This window comes from Danio rerio, chromosome 20, assembly GCF_049306965.1.
Source record: "Danio rerio strain Tuebingen ecotype United States chromosome 20, GRCz12tu, whole genome shotgun sequence".
NCBI lineage: Eukaryota > Metazoa > Chordata > Actinopteri > Cypriniformes > Danionidae > Danio > Danio rerio.
The window spans coordinates 37,185,001-37,205,000 of record NC_133195.1 but is presented as its reverse complement, the minus strand read 5'-3'; the positions used below and the strand labels follow the sequence as shown (position 1 = coordinate 37,205,000).

Sequence of the window (20,000 nt, the reverse complement as noted above, 5' to 3'; positions counted from 1 at the left end):
AACAGAGTAAGGGATTTTCACAGTATTTCCTATAATATTTTTTCTTCTGGAGAAAGTCTTATTTTATTTCGGCTAAAAGACACAACAGTTAAAGATTGTGCTCTTTGACTGTGATGGAAAAAAATTGGAATAATTAGGATTTTTTCATGTTTTTGAATGAAGACTTAAACTTGATTTTAATTCCCAATTTTTTGCACAAAATTCACTTTTAACGTCCCAGCCTGGTGAAATTTGTTATCCACATTCCTACGTCTCTTTGGGTAAAAGCATCTGCTAAAAATAAATGCAAATTCCAATCTAAAAAACAGCAAAGGTTAAAGTAAAATGCAACATATAGCACAATCGCTGACTAAAGTAAATCAGTGAATATTTAAATACTAAACGGCAATAAACAAACAAAACAAAACAAAAAATATATAATATCAGTCAGACAATCTTTATTAAAATGGGAAAAACCAAGGAAGAAGCCACCAAAAAACAGTAAAAAAATGAGATATATATATATATATATAAAACAAAGGCTTCTTTAACTTCAATTTTAATATATTTTTAAAAATGTAATTAATTGATGTGATTGTCAATGCATGTTAAAATGTTGCATTTCTGTTAATATACTGTACAATTTCTAAGATACTTTAACATTTTATTAATAGCTTGAATTTTCTTAAATTTCTCTTTTCTATTTTAATTTATGTTAAATGATTAGTAATTTTGTTGTTTTAGCATTGATTATATATATATGTCCAATTTATATATATGTCCAATTTAACTAAATCAAAAGTTTTATTTAATGAATTTCAGTTAATGATTATTTCACTTATTTTATATCAAGTATCAAAACCGGTCTTAGTTTTATGGTTTACATTTTAGTTTACCAACAACCCAGAATTATATCTTTAGTGTACTGACACAATGATCAAAGGGCTATTATTTAAAGAAACTGTGTTTGATTAAATATTTTTATACTGTACATGATTGAAATTAAAAACAGCATTAATCTTTTGTAGCATTAATGCAAGACACTAAAGTTAAGATTTCACCATAAATTCACGTTAGTGTAATGTCTTTTTTTCTTAAGATTAATCAAATTTTTATGACAGTTAACAAAGAAAAGTAACAGTGAAAATACCAGTACAAAAAAAAAAAAATAAATAAATAAATATATATATATATATATATATATATATATATATATACTGTATATACATGCTGTGTATATATATATATATATATATATATATATATATATATATATATATATATATATATATATATATATATATATATATATATATATATATATATATATATAAATAAAGGAGTACAAAACTGATTAAAACTATAAAAATAAACCACTCTGTAATCCCCATATTGTGCAACAAACAGTATATGTGCATAAACAATATATGATGTGCATTCAGAAAAAAAAGGTACACATTTATACCTAAAGGGTACATATTGGTACCTCAAACATATCGTCTCTTTAGAATTATAAGGTTCTATCTGACATTTTTGTCAAAATTGAGTTATTGACATATTCTTATTAAATGACAACTTATTTACATTATGGGATGTTTTTTTTAAGTTGTTACATTTTAAAACTTTTTATTAAGAAAAACAAATGTTACACACATACTCTTTGCAAATAGAACTTTATAACTCCAAGGTGACATTATTTATTTGAACCTAAAAGTTTTAAGAGGAATACTTTGTACTTTCTAGGTACTAATATGTATCCTTGAGCTATTAATAAGGACCGTTTAGGTACGAATTTGTATACCTTTTGAAAAGGTACCGCAACCAGTTTGAGAAAGATATAACTATTGGAATCTAAATACAGATGAAAAGATAAATACAAACACTGTATTTTGCTTTTTTTTTTAGACTAAAAGAAGATATGCAAAGTCACACAAAACCTCAGTGAGTTTGCCCATAGTGTCTCACATGAAGAAATAACCTGTCAGTCTTCATCTGATGCTGTCACACCTCTCTGGAAGCCCTCCTGTCAGATCCACCCTGAACCGTAAACCCCAGCTCTGCTCTCTGCCCCCCTCCGGGCGCGGAAATCTCAGGCCAGTTTGACAAACAGAAAATGTGGTGTCTGCCAGGGCAAGACAATGGCAGCGAGGCTCAGGGCCAGCTCCCTCTTTTGACTGGGTTTGGTTAAGTGGAGTTAAGATCATTCCCTGGACCGCCGGGAGGCCTGATTCTTTCCCTCCGTCTGGAGCCACAGCCTGCAGAGCTTCTTTCTCCCGCCGCCCCGGGAGTCCTGCCCCGGACACAGTGCTGGAGCCGGACGCCTCTGTCTGACCCGCTGAAGCCCAGCTCTGGTTGCCAGGCGCTGAGATGCACACTCAGCCAGCTGGAGGTATGTGTCTGTGCCCCTGTTTTCGCTCCCGTCTCACTTCTTGATGGACGGGGCGACTCAGCAACATTCCTGGAATCTCTGATGCTCCACAACCGGTCAAATGTTTGGGATATGATTTTGTGAAAGATATTGAGATGAATAGGAAAAATTCAAAAAGAAATGTGAGGAAATATTTTTAGAATTCAAAGTAAGTCTTTTGTTTAAGCATATATTAAAATGTACTTATTTTTTTGTGATGTAATGCTGAATTTTCCATATCCATTCCTTAGAAGTCATTATCAAACACTATGGTACAAAATGCTGTCACGGGGGAGTAATTTTTTTAAGGGGAGTACCTAAAGGATCCAAACTGGTACTTTAAATGTATATTTTTGTATCCACTGTAATCTCAGGTATCTCAGTATCTCCATTGGGTGCAGTGTCTTCATGTACAGAAAAAAAATTCCATCCCAAAGCCTTGCATTGTTGAGGACTATTAGTGTTGCTCTGGAAACTGAGAGCTCTTTTGGGTTCAGCAGAGGGACAGAAAAAAGTGAATTCTGTACTCCATCATAAACAACAACACTATTGCTGTTTGAGCGTGAATGCACATTTTTGGAAACTGCAGGTTTTCTAAACTAAAAAAATAACAGTTCTTTAAATTTTGCCCATGGATCTTATGATTCACAGACATTTTCTCTTTCTTTGCTTTTAAATTGCATTATACACTGTAAAAAAGTCTTAATGTATTCCTCATTTATTTATGCGTTTTAATTGCATTATGGGATCTTGATCTTTCTTACACTTACTCTTAACCTTGAAAAGTTAGAAAAAGTTAGTTTTGTTAACATTTTTAATAGTTTAAAGTGATATATTGTCTGGGTTGGTGTTCTATATTATGCACTGTAAAAAATGCGCAATTTTACGGTTCATTTTTGAGTAGCTGGGATGCCAGAAAAAAGACGTAAAATAATGGCTGTTAAATTACAGAAATTTACTTTAAAATAACGAACATTAAATTACAGAAATTTCCTTAAAGTTTTGGTGTATTTCTGTAGTTTAACCTCTGTTATTTTACAGTAAATTTCTGTAATTTAATGGCCGTTATTCTATTACCTTTTTTTAGGCACCCCAGCTGCCGGAAATAAACCGTAAAATTATAGAATTTTTTACAGTGTGGTACAAAAACCTTGTAATAAACTGCAAGTACATTTATATTATTACCTTTTATCAATATAATATTTCTTATACATTATATTATTTCAAATTACTAAAGTTTGGTTCAATTCATCTTTATTTCTAAAGCACTTTTACAATGTAGATTGTGTCAAAGCAGCTTAACATAGAAGTTCTAGTAAACTGAAACTGTCAGTCCAGTTTTCAGAGTTGAAATTCCGTTTATTCAACTCAGTGTGGTTTAGATTTAACTATGGTATTTTTAACACAAATAGAAGTAATAAAATAACTGCTGGCAAGTAGTGGCAGTTCATTACTTAGTTTTTGTACTATAATTGACATAACCAACTCAGACATATTGTTTCAAACTACTATGGCAAATATCTGGTGTTATTTCACCCAAAAATAAAAATTGTTAGGTCTTTAGGGTGCATGTTTACTATGGGCAATATGACATATTCCCATTAGAGTCAAAAGTGCAACACACAAGCATATTATTGCGTGTAATAAATGCACCAGGACTTGCAGATTAAGAGAAAACAAAGTCATTTTGCAGGTTTGTTGGCTCACAAAAGTGTTCTTAAAGCTTCATATAAATATATTTCATTCACTGAAGTCTCGTGGAATGTTTTTGGTTTCTTGATTTTGAGTGTGTATGGAGGATGACAGAACTCTTAGATTTCATCTAAAATATCTTAATTTGTGTTCCAAAGACAAATGAAAGAGACCTGAAATGACATGAGGGTGAGTATAACAGAATTTCCATTCTTTAATAAAGTTTAACAACAAAATCATCTTTCCAATTATCCTGATTGTAAGAAGTCACGGGGTGTTTTTCCATTTCTGTGCTGATGATTTGCTTACACATTAAGAGAAATGACTGTCTCGCTCTTAGTATCTTACTAAGGTGCTTAGAAGAGATTAAAATTAACATTAAAATTTAACATTAAATAATGACAGGACAGAGGTGGTTGTTTTCAGCCTTACTGATAATATTTAAGCCACATGCCTAGATCTGGGCTGCTTCTCTGCCTTCAGATCACCCAGTGTGTGAAATCTGGGTGTCATCCATGATAAGTCACTGAAACTAGACAAACATATCAGTTCGGTTATAGGCTTCAGTTTTTATCAACTCCGCTTGCTGTCTAAAGTCAAACATTTCTTTAATCTCACCACACTAGAGATGGCGGTCCATGCTTTTATTATACGTCATGGTTAGACTACTGCAATGCACTTTACTGTGGCATTTTAAAAAAAAAATCACACATTTCTCACCTTCAGTTGGTCAAAATGCTGCAGCTAGATTCATTTGTAATAGCAGGAAACATGACCACATTACCCCTCTTCTAAGGGGCCTCCATTGGCTGCCCGAGCAATTCAGATTGATTTAAAAGTGCTTTTACTTGTGTATAATACCCATCTCTTAGAGCTGTTGCACTTTTACAGTCCCGTAAGATCTTTTAAATGAAGTGATCAAATTCTTCTTTTAGTTCCTCGGTCTAGACTGAAACGAAAGGACAGAGCTTTCTCTGTGGCAGGTCCTCGGTTTTGAAAACTTTGCCCCTTGAGATTAGAATGGCTCCATCAATATCTATTTTTAAATCACTCCAAAAAAATGTACCTATTTAGCTTGGGGTTTTTTTTATATTATTTTAATAGTCCTGTATACTGCTTCATTTTTAAATGTATTCAGGCGCTTCTCTTGGCTTATTCTCATTTTTTTTTATTCTTTTTTAAATTTTCTTTGTCTTTTGTACAGCAGTTTGATCAGTCCAAAGTCTTTGTTTTTTTGTGCTTTATAAATAAATGAACTTGAACTTAATTGAGAATCACTTAAATATTGCTCTATGTTCTCTTAAAACAGATACTGATCAAGAGTCTGGGGGATCATTCTTGCAAATTCATCAGCTACAATCCTCTAATTAAAGTCTAAGCATCACTTTGAGTCCAAATCAAACTGATCACCGTAACAAAGCAGTGAATTATCTCATAACAAAGCAGCCTGCTGACCCATTTCCAATAAAGCTGCTCCTTAACCTGGTCAGTAAGTGCTGGGTCAGCGAGCTCCACACCCCTCTGCACCACAGTGAAGTACTGGCCTACTGGGTAGAAGTGCCAGCCAAATGCTGCGTATGTGGCTAATTGGTCAGGTCAGATATCTCACGCTCGGACGGGCATCAAGCAGGGGCACCGCTGGGCACCAACCTATCCAGATGCCTTGACATACTTCACACACACAGCGATCCCCGCTAGATGAACCCCCTCCTCAACACACAAACACACTCATATTCTCCAGCGCGAGGCTCTTCTGCACCCACAGCATATGGTCCAATCCTCCACTCAGCCTCAGTGCTCTTATTAAAAGCACAGTGGTCACTTCACAATCATTATTACTTTGGCTGATGGACTCCTAATGTGAGATGCACTGCAGGATTAGCAAAAGGCAGAGGTTTTGTTGAAAATCTAACCAGATACGGAAATTAATTGTATGGGAGGATACTTAAGCCAGCTTCAGTTTCCCCCACAGTCCAAAGAAATGTGCTAAAGGTGAATTGGATTAACAAACATTGGCCATAGTGTATGAGTGTGTGTCAATTTAAGACTCTATGGGTGTTTCTCAGTACTGGGTTGCAGCTGGAAGGGCATCCACCGCGTAAAGCATATGCCAGATTAGTTTGCAATTCATTCCGCTGTGGTGACCCCTGATAAATAAGAGACTAAGCCAAAGGGAAATGAATGAATGAATGAATGAATGAATGAATGAATGAAGGATACTTCACCAAAAAATGACACAGTTCTCTCCATTCACTCAACCTGAAGTGGTGACAAACCTTTCTTTTTTCAGTTAAACACAAAAGAAGATATTTTGAAGAATGTTTGAAACCACTAACTTCCATATAATACAATAAAAGTCAATAGAGTTTTCAACATTCATCAAAATGATTATATTCCTTAGCCATCAGAGAAAGAAACTTAAAGAGGTTAGAAGCAAGTGGAAGGTGAGGGGTAAATAATGGCAGAATTTTCATCTTTTGGGTTAACTTTCCCTTTAAGAGGTTGAATCACTCTCAGATGGTGATCAGAACTCAAAAAGGGCAATACTTCATGACGTTTAACATTAAAGTCATCTTTCCAAATATTCCTGGCTGGGAATCACTGAAGAAATACCCTCCATGGAGGATGATGTCATCCTCCAGCAAGACATCCTATTCATGATCAAAAGCTAGGTAGGCCAGATATCACAATCATTTTGTACTGCTGTTGTACTCCACGGACAAAAATCATAATAACACTATTAGTATTTTAAAGTTGCAATGAAATTAATATTTGTTCTTCTTAATTTTATATTTATATAGTAGGGCGCCACGGTGGCGCAGTGGGTAGCTCGATCACTTCACAGCAAGAAGGACGCTGGTTCAAGCCTCAGCTGGGTCAGTTGGCATTTGTGTGTGGAGTTTGCATGTTCTCCCCGTGTTCGCGTGGGTTTCCCCCGGGTGCATCGGTTTGCCCCACAGTCTAAAGACATGCGGTACAGGTGAACTGGGTAGGCTAAATTGTCCATAGTGTGTGTATGTGTGTAAATGAGTGTGTATGGATGTTTCCCAGTCATGAGTTGCAGCTGGAAGGGCATAGGTTGGTGGTTCATTCCACTGTGGCGACCCCAGATTAATAAAAGGACAAAGCCGAAAAGAAAATGAATGAATGAATGAGTTGGCGGTTCATTCCGCTGTGGCAACCACAGATTAATAAAAGGACAAAGCAGAAAAGAAAATGAATGAATGAATGAATGAATGAATGAATGAATGAATGAAGTAGGCGGTTCTTTCCGCTGTGACAACCACAGATTAATAAAAGTACTTAGCCAAAAAGAAAATGAATTAATTAATGATTGAGTGGAGGGTTCATTCCAATGTTGCGATCACAGATTAATAAAGAGACTAAGCCGAAAAGAAAATGAATGAATGATTGAATGAATATAGTAGTGCTTGTTATAAATGATGTATCTGTGCACTTAATTTAGCCTCATAATCTTTTAACAAATGCCATAACCTTCCCTGGCCCCTAGAAATGACTTTTCTTAATTTCTGGTCACATGGCTAACAGAGAGTTTCTTGTTTCTGCCGTACTTTTGTCCATTTGTTAATCATTAGTCATTTGTCATGTTATTAGCAACATTTGTCCTTCAACAGTCCAATCAGTTCCTAATGAAAAAAATTATACACCACCCCACATTTTAACACTGTTTTAATTGGGTGTACGTCACTATATGGGAAAAAAGGACAATCTTACAGTAACTTCCATTTCATGACAACTTTAAGCACTTTTGGTCCATTTACCATGTCTCCATTCATGTTAACTCAACGTTCCAATGAAATAAATTTACCATCTTAAAATTAAAGGTTCCAAAAAGGTTATTCTGCAGTAACGCCTGAGAGATAAATAAATAAATAAATAAATAAATAAATAAACTTTTTGGTTCATTAAAGCAGTTTTTTATCCGAGGCACTGAGATGCCCAGGTCAAGATTGACGTATAGTTGGTTTTATATTCACACATTCATTCCTTTTTAAACAGTGACAGTTTGTGACTTGCTACTTTGAATATTCATCCTGAAATCGCATTCAAGTATGACTTTAAAACAACATTAGCACTATATTGACTGTGAACAGTTGTACTTTGATAGTCATGGGCTGCTAATAAGATTTTCCTATGTAGAATTATTTTCTGAAATTATAGTATTAAGGTGAAAATCTGAATGTGTGATTATAAAACCAACTTTAATTAGAGCAAGAAAGTGTAAGGGGGTCTGTGGAAATGTTTGGGGGATAGGAAAGTAGTCTAAAATATAAGTGTTTATTTAAAAAAATATTAATAAATAGCATAAATAGCGCATATAGCTTAATTACACAAAAAGCTTAATAATCAAATGCTAAAAGGAAAATTCACCTCAAAATGAAAGTTCTACTTACCCTTCACTGTTTCTAACCTTTGGACACAAAAGGAGATATACTGAAAAAAAGCCGAAAACCTATATTTCCCCTAGTATTTTTTTCCTATGGAAGACAATGGATGCAATTTTTTAACTTTCTTCAACATATTTTCTTTTGTGTTACAGAAAAGAAACTAAAAGGTTCAAAAACCACTTCAGGGTGAGTAAATAGTGAGTAAATGTTCATGTTTGGATGAACTATTCCTTTAAGGTAAATAAAAAACATACAGCATTTATAGGCCTGGATAAAAATAAGATTAAAATAACTTAATGATTCCAAAATAATACAACAATAAATTAATAGGCTATGAGATTCAAACTGATTGATAATACATAAACAAACTAAACACATCAAAAATAATTTATACAAAACAGACTACGTTGGTCAGGTAAGACGCCATATTGAATTCTGCACGCCAGAAGCCTGGCTTTCTCACCTGTCAAAAATGAAACGCACCTTTACCTTTACTAACGTCGATCACGCTCGGTCGTTTGGCAGACTTTTTCGCATTTGGAGGTGAGAATGTGAATCAGACTGAGTTTTGGGGTAGCCGAGGGGGTCCGAGCATCGTGTCGATGTGGCCATATGCTGTCCCCAGCTTGCCGTTGCCACGCCGATGGGTCCTGCTAATTTAACACATCTTGACAGCGTGTCAGTAGTGCTGTCCTCCTGATCTAACCGTGTGTGTGTTTGTGTGTGTGAAAGCCGCCTCGCATTCCACGGCCCACCGCGACCCTTCCTCCTGCAGTCACCTTGTCTTTTTTCAGGACTTCCGTGCCAAAGTCTCCCAATACACAAAACACAACACTAAGACGAGGCCGAGGATCCATTTTTGAACGTTTATGCTAACAAGCGTAACAGGATAATTTTATATCAGCAAGTAGGCCTATGTAGTAGGGAATTTGTTGCCTATTAAAATTATGTTGTGAGCATTAGGCAAATTTAATAGCAAGAAAACATCAGTTTGCTGCATACAAACATTACAGTCATCACTGCAATTTGTGGTGCAAAAAAACAAAAACTTTAAATGCTTAAGCCTACTTTAAATGTAGCCTATATTTAGCCTAGGTATTATTATTATTATTATTTTCTTTCCTTATTTATAACGCGTTATTTCACAAAACATTTTTGTTAGCCTTAAATTTTCAAAGGTTAATATAAACCTTTAATTGGTCTACCAAATGATTGACCCTATTTTAACTGTTTTAAATAATGGTTTACACACAAAACATTGTTAGTTTACAAAAAGGAAAACACCCTGTTGCACTACTACACTTAATTTTGGTTTTATGTTAAAAAAAAAAAAATAAATAAAAAACAGAAGAAAACATGTTAAATGAGAATCTGAATTATTGTATGGCATACTTCAAAAAATAAAGATGATTTAGTATTTAAAAATGTTAGATTTTTAATGTATTTTAAAAAATAAATTGGCCTTACACTTCATATTTTCATATTTTTTTATGTATGAATTCCTTTTTTACCATATAGCCGACATAATCCATTTTAATATTGATATTTGTAGGAGGTGTTGGGAAAAAATGCTTTGAGTGTGTTAACTAGCGACATTAGGAATTAAGAAATGCTATCCAATTTATTTTTCTTAGTGGGACAGTTAAAAGGTTAATATAACAAGATGACTGTTATTATGACCAGTTAATTAATAATTTTTTGGACTTTCTATAAACACTCTTTAAAATAAAGGCTCCAGATTGGGGTTTTCGCTGTGAAGGCATTAAAATAAAGTTTTGCTTTTCCGTGAAAATTTTCAGTCATCAAAATAGGCTAATATAGCCTATTTTTTCTTACAGCGAATAATTTATATCGATTTATTTAAAGTGCAAGTTTATTTAAATGTAAAGTTTTAATTTATTTAAATTTAAAATTCAAAGAATCTGCATGGCACTATAACTGCCGAATAAAATAAAACTAGAACAGAAAAAAAGCAACATAATATTTCAAGCAGTGATCTTGTGCAAACACATTTCGTTTTTTAAACTTTAGAATTTGATAAATTTGATTTAAGGAAAGTAAACCACGGTGTCAAAATATAATCTTTATAAGCTACTAGGCAAAACACATAAGCTAGAACTTCATGCTAAACTTAAGATAATGTAAACACGTTTAGCATGAAATAAACTTTTTACTTGTGGACTAACATCACACACTTTCCGTGTTGAACTTCAAGGACAATTCATAAAACGAAATAACTGTTTACATCAGTAAATTTGAGCTTACTTCTGGTAGTCTCGCTTGCAGTAGAGTGTTTTATTGCGGAGAAAGCAGGTGTCTTTCAGAGGCTCGCGACATGATGCGCAGTGCAGGCAGCGCTCGTGCCACAGCCCGTCCTGCACGCGGAGCAGGTACCTGTCCCGGATGAGCTCATTACACCCCTCACACACGCTCTTTCTCCACATGTCTGCAAAAACGACAAACGTGTCATCCATCTGGCACATCATTATCCAGAGAGTCATTTAATGCGCATGTTGGACAAACGAACTAAAGTGTATTTTACTTTTTTTAGGGCTTTGAAGTTAAAATGATAAAATGATAATTGAAGTTAAAATGATACCAAGACTGAAAAATACCAAAAAATAAAAATAAAAGCACGATTACAAACTTGAATACCCTAATAAGAAAAAAGGAATGCTAAAATAGATCAAATAGATTAGCTTAATCAAACGAAAGCTCAACAAAATAACAAAAAATAAAAAATTCAATTATCTTTTTTTGTGCGACATCAAAATAGTCAAGGTGCATACCATTACTGTCACATGTAGCCTATATCAGCATGCTTTTATAAACACTAAACGACACTAAAAACTTTCAATAACACATGCACCTACCATTTAAAAGAATAAATCCAATTTCCTGTTGTAACTTCCGATGGCACGTCAGACAGTTGTAAACGCACACAAAAGCGCCATGTGAAAATAAACCTGAAAGACATATACTCTCTCTCTCTCTCTCTCTCTCTCACACACACACACACACACGCACACATCTCTCTCCTCCCATAAGCAGGTGGAGTGCGCAATACAGCCATTAAACTTATGAAGTCTAAATAGCCTACATTTAGCCTATTCATTCGTACCTTTATTAATCAGAAGTCGCAACAGCGGAATGAACCGCCAACTTATCCAGCATATGTTTTACTCAGCGGATGCCCTTCCAGCTGCAACCTTTTACCGGGAAACATCCATACACACTCATTCACACACACACACACGCACTATGGACAATTTAGCCTACCCAACCCAATTCCCCTATACCCGGAGGAAACCCATGCGAACACAGGGAGAGCATGCAAATTCCACACAGAAACGCCAACTGAGCCGAGGCTCGAACAAGCAGCCTTCCTGTGAGGCTACCAAGCTATCAACTGCGCCACCCGTCTAAACATATAAACATCTTTAATTGAACAAAACTATATACAAAATTAAGCATGACAAAAATACATTTGGGTATGAAAAGCCCCAAATGTAGGCTAATATAAGATTTCAGTTGCATAGCTAATAAATGCTTATAAAAACCTTAATTTGCGTAAAATTTTAAAACAGTAATCAAATTTTTATTTATTTTAAAATATTAATTTTTACCCAAATTGAAATTCATACAACCCAGCATTTCTAGAGTATAAAAACATCAATCGTAAAAGCCTATCAAATGATTTCCTATTTTCTCCGATTAAAAAAGCCTATTGAATGGATTCAAATGTCTTAACGTGATGTCCTGAAAAATGACATTACAAAACAACTACAATGCATAACAAATAGGCTATGTACATCTTCCATTCATTGTATTTTTGTTCTGTAAAACATGACGTTTCAAAAAGCTGAAATAAACATTAAATTTCTTGAAAATAAGTCAACTCTACAAAAATTGGGCATCTATTGCCAAGTCATTTTTGGGTAAAATATGGACAAACCTAACAGCTGGGTTAAAAAAAATGAATAAATATACACTGGGTTAATACAATTAAAGTAGCATTGCCCATACTTATATGTACAAAATTAATTGAAGCCTATTAGGCTACAAGCAACTCAACACAACATATAGCGATCCTAAACAAAACAAATCCCAAGTATATACATAAAACTCCTATTTATAAATGTCATATTATTGTGATCATAATTTATTTACATTTCAAATCAAGTTAACTGAACAAGTTGGCTAATTTTCCTATAAGCTTGATCGCTTTTAATATTTAAAGCTTAGGCCTAACCGATTCCACGCAACATGTATCCTAATGGAGCTCTACACCTCACGTACATCACAATGTGTCCCGTTTGCAATAATAAATTGTAAATATTAGTAATTTTCAACATTTTAAACACTATCTCTGTACATTTTGTACATCTTAAACATTTAGATTAAACATGTTGTACATAAATGTACTCTAATTACGATATACATATTTCACACACACTTCTGTAAGAAATCTACTTCTCCATAGTTCAAATTATGTACCTTCAAAACAAACCACAGCTAAAAAGCAGAGTACACGTTTCTATCGTATAATAGCACCATCTAGCGGGCGATAGACAATGCAGCAGGCGCAGCTTTTCTCCAAGTGATAGCCTATTCAGTGCAGAGCTACTTGGGCAGAGCTGAGCTCCAGCAAGGGAGAGCTCTTCTTTTATCTGTAGTTTATGGCTTAATTGAGATGCTATTTAAAATCTTACAGCACCACCTACCTCATTGAGTGACTTGCTCTTTAAAGATTTCTTATTCTGGTGGGAAAAACAAACATTCGATAGCTTACTTCAAGTAAAAGAAAAGGACACGTTTCTTCATTCGTTTTTTTATTCAAAAAACACAAGAAAAACGATGACGTAACATTTAAATATTTAAATATTTATTCAAACAATTCTAAACTTCATTTTAGAAATTACTGTTCGGGTTTGATACGCATATTCCTTGAATAAAATATAAATTTTTGCATTGTCTTGCCACAATGGATACCTGGACATTACCTATTTACAGAGACATTTCTTTTCAGAACCATACCAATAACATTTATTTTATCCTTATATATTTTGAGACTTCCTCTTCGTCTTTTCCCTGCCAATATTTTGTCAAATAACAATTTGTGCTCAGTATAAAAGATGCAGCATCCTACAGTATCTTCAATCAGGTTCATTATTATATTAGTTACATAAGAATATGTACAAAAAATGGTCCATTAGAGCTGGTGTCACGTGATCTGATGTGGCGCTTCCAGCATCTCCATGAGGAAAGTGTCTATAGGTGTGTCTCCAATCAGCTTAAAGAAAAACAGGTGCTCCAGACACTTGAGGCCGATGGAGCGAAGCGCAGGAAGACGCAGCAGCAGCTTAGCAAACCTTTAGCAAAAAAATAAATAAAAAAATCAACTAAAAGTTATCATCATACTTCAGTTGATTGCTTACATTAAGAATATAATGTCATTTACTGCAAACGTTCATGCTGTGTTCATATTATTCTGATCATAATTTATTTACATCATAAAATTGGATTAGCCTATATGAAACTAGGTATGGGCCGGTATAAGATTCTGACAGTATGATAACTAGGGATGTCCCAATCAGGTTTTTTTGCCCTTGTGTCTGAGTCATTTGATTTTGAGTATCTGCCGATACTGAAACCTGATCTGATACTTCTATAATACATCCTGGATGTTGCTTATGTTTTATTTGATTCATCTTATTTTAACATTCAACAACTCAGTTAACAGAGCACTTCTGTGAGGTAGCTTGAACAATCAAATAATAAATAACATCAAACAGTAATCAACAGTAAATCAAAAAAAAAAAATCGAATAGAAAAACAAATACAACCTCAACTTAAAATACCCAGCAGGCAATTGCAAGTTTACATATCTCACAGTTTGCTGTGGCAATGTTGTCGTCACTTTATAATACCTGCAGACCGCAGACATACTCGCGCTTTCAAGCTACTCCCATGTTCTTCTTTGCCGGCATTTAACCAATATCTATCTATATATACTGTATATATATATATATATATATATAGAGTTGAAGTCATATTTATTAGCCCCCATTTGATTTTTTTCTCTTTTTTTTTAAATATTTCCCAAATGATGTTTAACAGAGGAAGGAAATGTTCACAGTATGTCCGATAATAATTTTTTTTATTATAGAATAAATAATTAGATTTAATTTTATTGAATTTAAATAAGTTTTTAACTTTTGGAAAACCATTTTAAGGTTAATATTATTAGCCTCTTTAAGCTATATTTTTTTTCCGATAGTCTACAGAACAAACCATCCTTATACAATAACTTGACTAATTATCCTAACCTGTCTAGTTAACCTAATTAACCTAGTAAAGCCTTTAAATATCACCTTAAGCTGTATAGAAGTGTCATGAAAAAGACCTAGTAAAATATTAATTACTGTCATCATGACAAAGATAAAATAAATCAGTTATTATAAATGAGTTATTGAAATATTATGTTTAGAATCGTGTTTAAAAAAACTTCTCTCCATAAAACAGAAATTGAGAAAAAATAACTCAGGGGGGCTAATAATTCTAACCTCAACTGTATTTATACACGCACACATATGTATTTTTGTATTTGAGTCTTGATCGGGAGGTAACGTCTGTTTCCGATCAAGTCTGAAACTGCGTAATCGGATCTGGACATTCCTACTGATAAAGCAAGATACTTGGATAAAAAGCAAGTCACTGCACTGTTCAGGTCTACATGCTGGTTTATAAGAGATTTGTTTTTCAAATGTTTCCTGAATCAAGGACTGACTAGTGGCTTTTGATGTGGAGGGTCCTTTTGTACTATTGCCCTAAAAAACCCTCAATAATATAGTTGTAAAAAAACATGTAGAAACAAAATGAACAAATACCTTAGGAACGGTATAAAAGAAATTTTAATGGTTTTAAAACCCTGACTTTTAAAACTGTGCTAAACCTTAAAACCAGTTATCGTCCCATGCCTATATGAAACAGCAAAATCAAGAAACTATTGATTTGAAGCTTCTGGTTAACAGCTTCTACATCTAACAAAGATCTTATTATTAAAGCTCTACACCCCACCTCCTATACATTACATTAGCTGCGTTTCCACTATCGCGCCTAAAGCGAGCGAGCCAGGGCGATTCAAGGCCAGTGGCGTTTCAACTGTCACTTCCGGGCCCTAATCGGGCCAAAGCGGGGCTTTCTTGGGGCCAGCGGCTGGCCTTTTTCGGCCCACCGAATACCTTGGGCCAAAGAGGGCCAGCCGGGGCTTCGGGCGGAGTGAAAGGAGAGGCGGGCACAGTTTTCCGATCGCACACGAGTACATGCGCCAAACACATAACATACAAATAAATAAGAGAAAGAAAACATCTGGAACAAATTATAGGCTGGGGTCTTTTTTGCATATGATCGCCCTTATGTTTCTCTTTTAAATGTAAGGTTGTTGCATTGTGTCCCGTTTACGCTAATAATCATTAATTGTAACTACTAATTGTAATATATTTATTTCACATACTATCGTAGGTTACAATTCAAAATGACTGTTAACTCCTCATGTGAAGCTGTGGCAGGACTAAGGGATCAAGAACATGTTTTTAGGTGTAACAGCAGTTTGTGAGTATGCCACCAGGGGGCATAAAAGGTTGGGATGCAAACGGACAGAAATATACAGTACTTGTAAATGAAGGTGAAATAACGAAACAAAGCACTATAATACCTTCAATAATTATTAAAATCTTGTTAACAAGCTTTATTATTGTAAACTTAAACAATATATATATATAAAAAAAACAAATAAATAAATAAAGCAGTGTTTTAGCCTATATTATATTATAGTATAATATTACATTATATTTTAATCCATTCATTCATTTTCTTGTCAGCTTAGTCCTTTTATTAATCCGGGGTCACCATAGCGGAATGAACCGCCAACTTATCCAGCAGGTTTTTACGCAGTGGATGCCCTTCCAGCCGCAACCCATATCTGGGAAAATTATATTTTAATATTATATAATATTATATTTAGCCTGTATTAATACATCAGGATAAGCATGTTGTTTTACAGCCTATATTGGCCTACATATACGTCCTCCTCTTCATCATACTTTCCCAGTTGATTGCTTACATTAAGAATAAAATGTTATGTTTAAATATGGAAATGACACATTATTTAATTTAAAAAGTCCTCTAAATGCCACCCTCTACTTTCAGTACTGATCTGTGTCTATATTTCTGAATTGGCACTTATAGTTATTATGCTTATCATATACTGTTTTTTGTACAGTCTGTGGGTTGAGGTTAGGTTTATATAAAATGTCTTTGAATTTTAAGACTGTATTGTTATTATTTATTTCTGATATTTTCTCTTCTTGTTTGTTTAACTGTCATAAAAATCGAACAAATAAATCACATATAAAAATTAACTGTTTATCTTGAAGTCGGGTTAAAAAAAAGTAGTTTTTAAAAAAATACATATTATAGTTGATAGTTTTTTACAGAGGGAATTTGGGAGATCTATTTTTATCACTCCATAATTCAAATAATAATTCAAACAGCCAGAAAGAAAGTAAAAAAAAAAAATCGGGCAAGTTATGTATGAGGATATCCCTCAGTAAAAACCTACAGAATAAAACTTTAATGTTTGCTGTATGTAAGTGCTTCTGGGGTGGAGATATATGACTGCCTACGGCCTTTATCAGTATGTAGTGAAGGAAAGTCAAGTGTTTGTGACTGTACCTGCCAGGCTGGTCGGGGTATTTCTGTTTAGTGTAGGTCTCCAGCGAGGCGTAAACCTTCTCCCTCAGTGCCTCCACCTCCAGTGAGTTTGACAAGCCTTTGGCGTCTATGAAAAAATACAGTTGGTGTGATTGAATACATGTTCGGTCTCTCAACATAATGTAGTCAAATTTACATCTACTGTAATTACATTGAAGATACGGTATGTGTACGGTAATACATACATACACACATATAAATAAATATATGTTATATGTTTTTGGTTATATGCTTCATGAAGAATCAGATTTTTTGGGTAAACTGTCCCTTTATTTCTGCTTTTTATTTTATATATATATATATATAAAAACCCAAATTCACCAGGGTTGAAGAGGACGATGGCCCTAAGGCAGCCTAGTTCTGTCTTATCCATCTGCATGTCCTTCATTTTAGACACCAGTTCGGTCAGTACCCTGTCACACAAACACACGCACAAAGTGAATGCACAGTACATGTAATAGAAAATACAGCTTGTCCGGTTGACTGTCTGAAAGTGTAAAAGCTGACCTGTTGAAAATGGAGCCAACTCCTGCACTGTGAGCACTGCTCCTGTGGACATGAAGCCCTGTGCCTAGCAGGATGCCATCTTTCACTGTGATGGAGCGATGAGAGAATGAAGCAATGAGCAGCTCGTTCCATCCTGAGAAGAAAAACAACATCAGCATAATCATTTCATTCATTCAAAACAGTGTTCTTTGCCTTGTTGGGTAAGGTTACTTTTAAAAGTAACACATTACAATCTTAAGTTACTTTTTTACGCATAAAAAGTAACAAAAAAGAAATTACATTTCTTTGTTACTTTTTAAAGCAATGTAATGTGAAAGTAGTCATGTTATTTTTCCTTTTTATTTTTGTTCCACATTGAGGAGAAAAAGAACATCTAAACAATTATTTCATTCATTTAAAACAGTGTTCTTCACAATGTTGTGTAAAGTTACTTTTAAAAGTAACACATTACAATCTTCAGTTACTTTTTTAAGTATAAAAAGTAACTAAATTACTTAGTTACTTTTTAAGAAAAGTAATGTAAAAGCGAGCATGTTATTTTTGCTTTTTATATTTTGTTCCATCCAAAGGGGAAAAAACAACAGTAGGAGAATCATTTCATTCATTCTAAACAGTGTTGGGTAAAGTTACATTTAAAAGTAACACCTTACAATCTTCAGTTACTTTTTGAAGTATAAAAAGTGTAACTATAAAAGTAACTAAATTACTTTTTATGTTAATTTTCCTTTTTATTTTTGTTCCATCCTGAGGAGAAAAACAACCTCTGAAAAAAACTTTCATCAAATTAAAACAGTGTTGGGTAAATTTACTTTTAAAAGTAACATATTGCAATCTTCAGTTACTTTTTTTATTATAAAAAGTAACTAAAAAAGTAACTAAATTACTTCACTTTTTCATTTCAATAGTTTTATTGTGTTTTTTTCCAGATAATATACAAACTTATAAATGTATATAAAAATAGGTGTCCTATCAGCAAAGAGATGACATCAAATATATAGCAACAACAAAAACAAGAAAACTGTAGAACCATCCCTCCCATCTCCCACCCTATTTCCTGAGGCTTTCAATAAGTATGCAAAGGTGAATCAAGACACAGATAAATAAATAATAAACTAATAAAAAAATAATAATAAATAAATAAATAAATAAATGAAAAGATATAATAAAAATACAGGTAAATATAGAAGAAGAAAATGTAAAGTAAATACTAAAAGTATCTCGTTCTCCCGTTTGAAAGTCTAGTGAGCAGGTTCTGAAATGTTAGGGTTCTCAATGACAGACAGTATGGGACTCCATGTTTTGTTAATGGAGTTCAAGGATCCTTTATCTTAGTTTCTCAGGATAGATGCAATGTAGAACCTCTCTTATCCAGTGTTCTGATGATGGAGGAGACACATGTTGCAAGGTGGTAAAGGCAATGATGCAGCGTGTTGATGTTTGAGTAGTTGGGGTTGGAAGATAACCAAAAAGAGCAGTCAGAGGGTCAGTAATTACATAAGTTTTTAAGGAAAGTAATGTGAAAGTATGCATGTTATTTTTGCTTTTTATTGTTTGTTATGTTTAAAGATTAAAATTGTGATATATTATTTTAAAAGCTACTTTACCCAACACTAGTCCTTCATTAGCGAGGCTTTGTAATGTTCTGTGACGGATGTGTGTGAAATGTTTGACCAGCAGAGGTCAGCATTCAACACGCTTCTGTCTGACCCTTTGGCCTGAAGTGACTATTGGCAAAACTAATAGTCTTGGGTGTGTTCACACTTTTGATTAAAACAAACCCTGTTGTGTTTGTTCTGTTAAAGTTGCTCACATGAATAACTGAACGCTGCCATTGTAACTTTGGATGGAATTAAACATCTTTAAAGTGGACTTTATCCACAATCCAAATCTGGTGCAGTTTGACTAAAATATGAAGGCAAAATAGACCACTCAAATCTAAACAAATTTAAAAAAAAAAACACAGGTCATAATGTCAGATGATCTGACTATCAAAAAAACAGCATGCTTAAGCATTTCAGTTATTTATTTATTTTGGTCATAGCTGCAATGCTGCTAAGAATAGTTCAATATTTACGTGTACCTTTAGGTTTGATATTAAAAATGACAGTGTGGACACTAAGGTCAAGGTCAACTTTTTTATATAGCACCTTAAAACAACATGAATGTTGACCAAAGTGGTTCACAAACATGGCAAAAATAATAAACAAATAAAGAGAGGACAATATACTGTA

At 33.9% G+C, this 20,000-nt stretch overlaps 2 protein-coding genes across 7 annotated transcripts in view; both read right to left on the bottom strand.

Moving 5' to 3' along the window:
* The window catches only part of lmx1a (LIM homeobox transcription factor 1, alpha), a 19,320-nt gene extending 8,332 nt beyond the window's left edge, over positions 1–10,988 (bottom strand). Inside the window, 1 exon segment of one of the 5 annotated variants that reach the window (NM_001025498.1) lies at positions 10,753–10,988. In NM_001025498.1, coding sequence (NP_001020669.1) covers positions 10,753–10,988 — 236 coding nt within the window. 5 annotated transcript variants of the gene reach the window in all.
* Positions 10,989–13,306: 2,318 nt separating this feature from the next.
* rxrgb (retinoid X receptor, gamma b) overlaps positions 13,307–20,000 on the bottom strand; it is a 44,802-nt gene continuing 38,108 nt past the window's right edge. For both annotated transcript variants that reach the window (NM_001002345.1, XM_005160666.6), the window contains exons 7-10: positions 17,770–17,902; positions 17,584–17,675; positions 17,224–17,329; positions 13,307–13,859 (exon numbers count right to left, since the gene is read on the bottom strand). In NM_001002345.1, the coding sequence (NP_001002345.1) occupies positions 13,712–13,859; positions 17,224–17,329; positions 17,584–17,675; positions 17,770–17,902 (479 nt within the window). In that variant the 3' untranslated portion in view covers positions 13,307–13,711. The remainder of the gene's footprint in view (positions 13,860–17,223; positions 17,330–17,583; positions 17,676–17,769; positions 17,903–20,000) is intronic.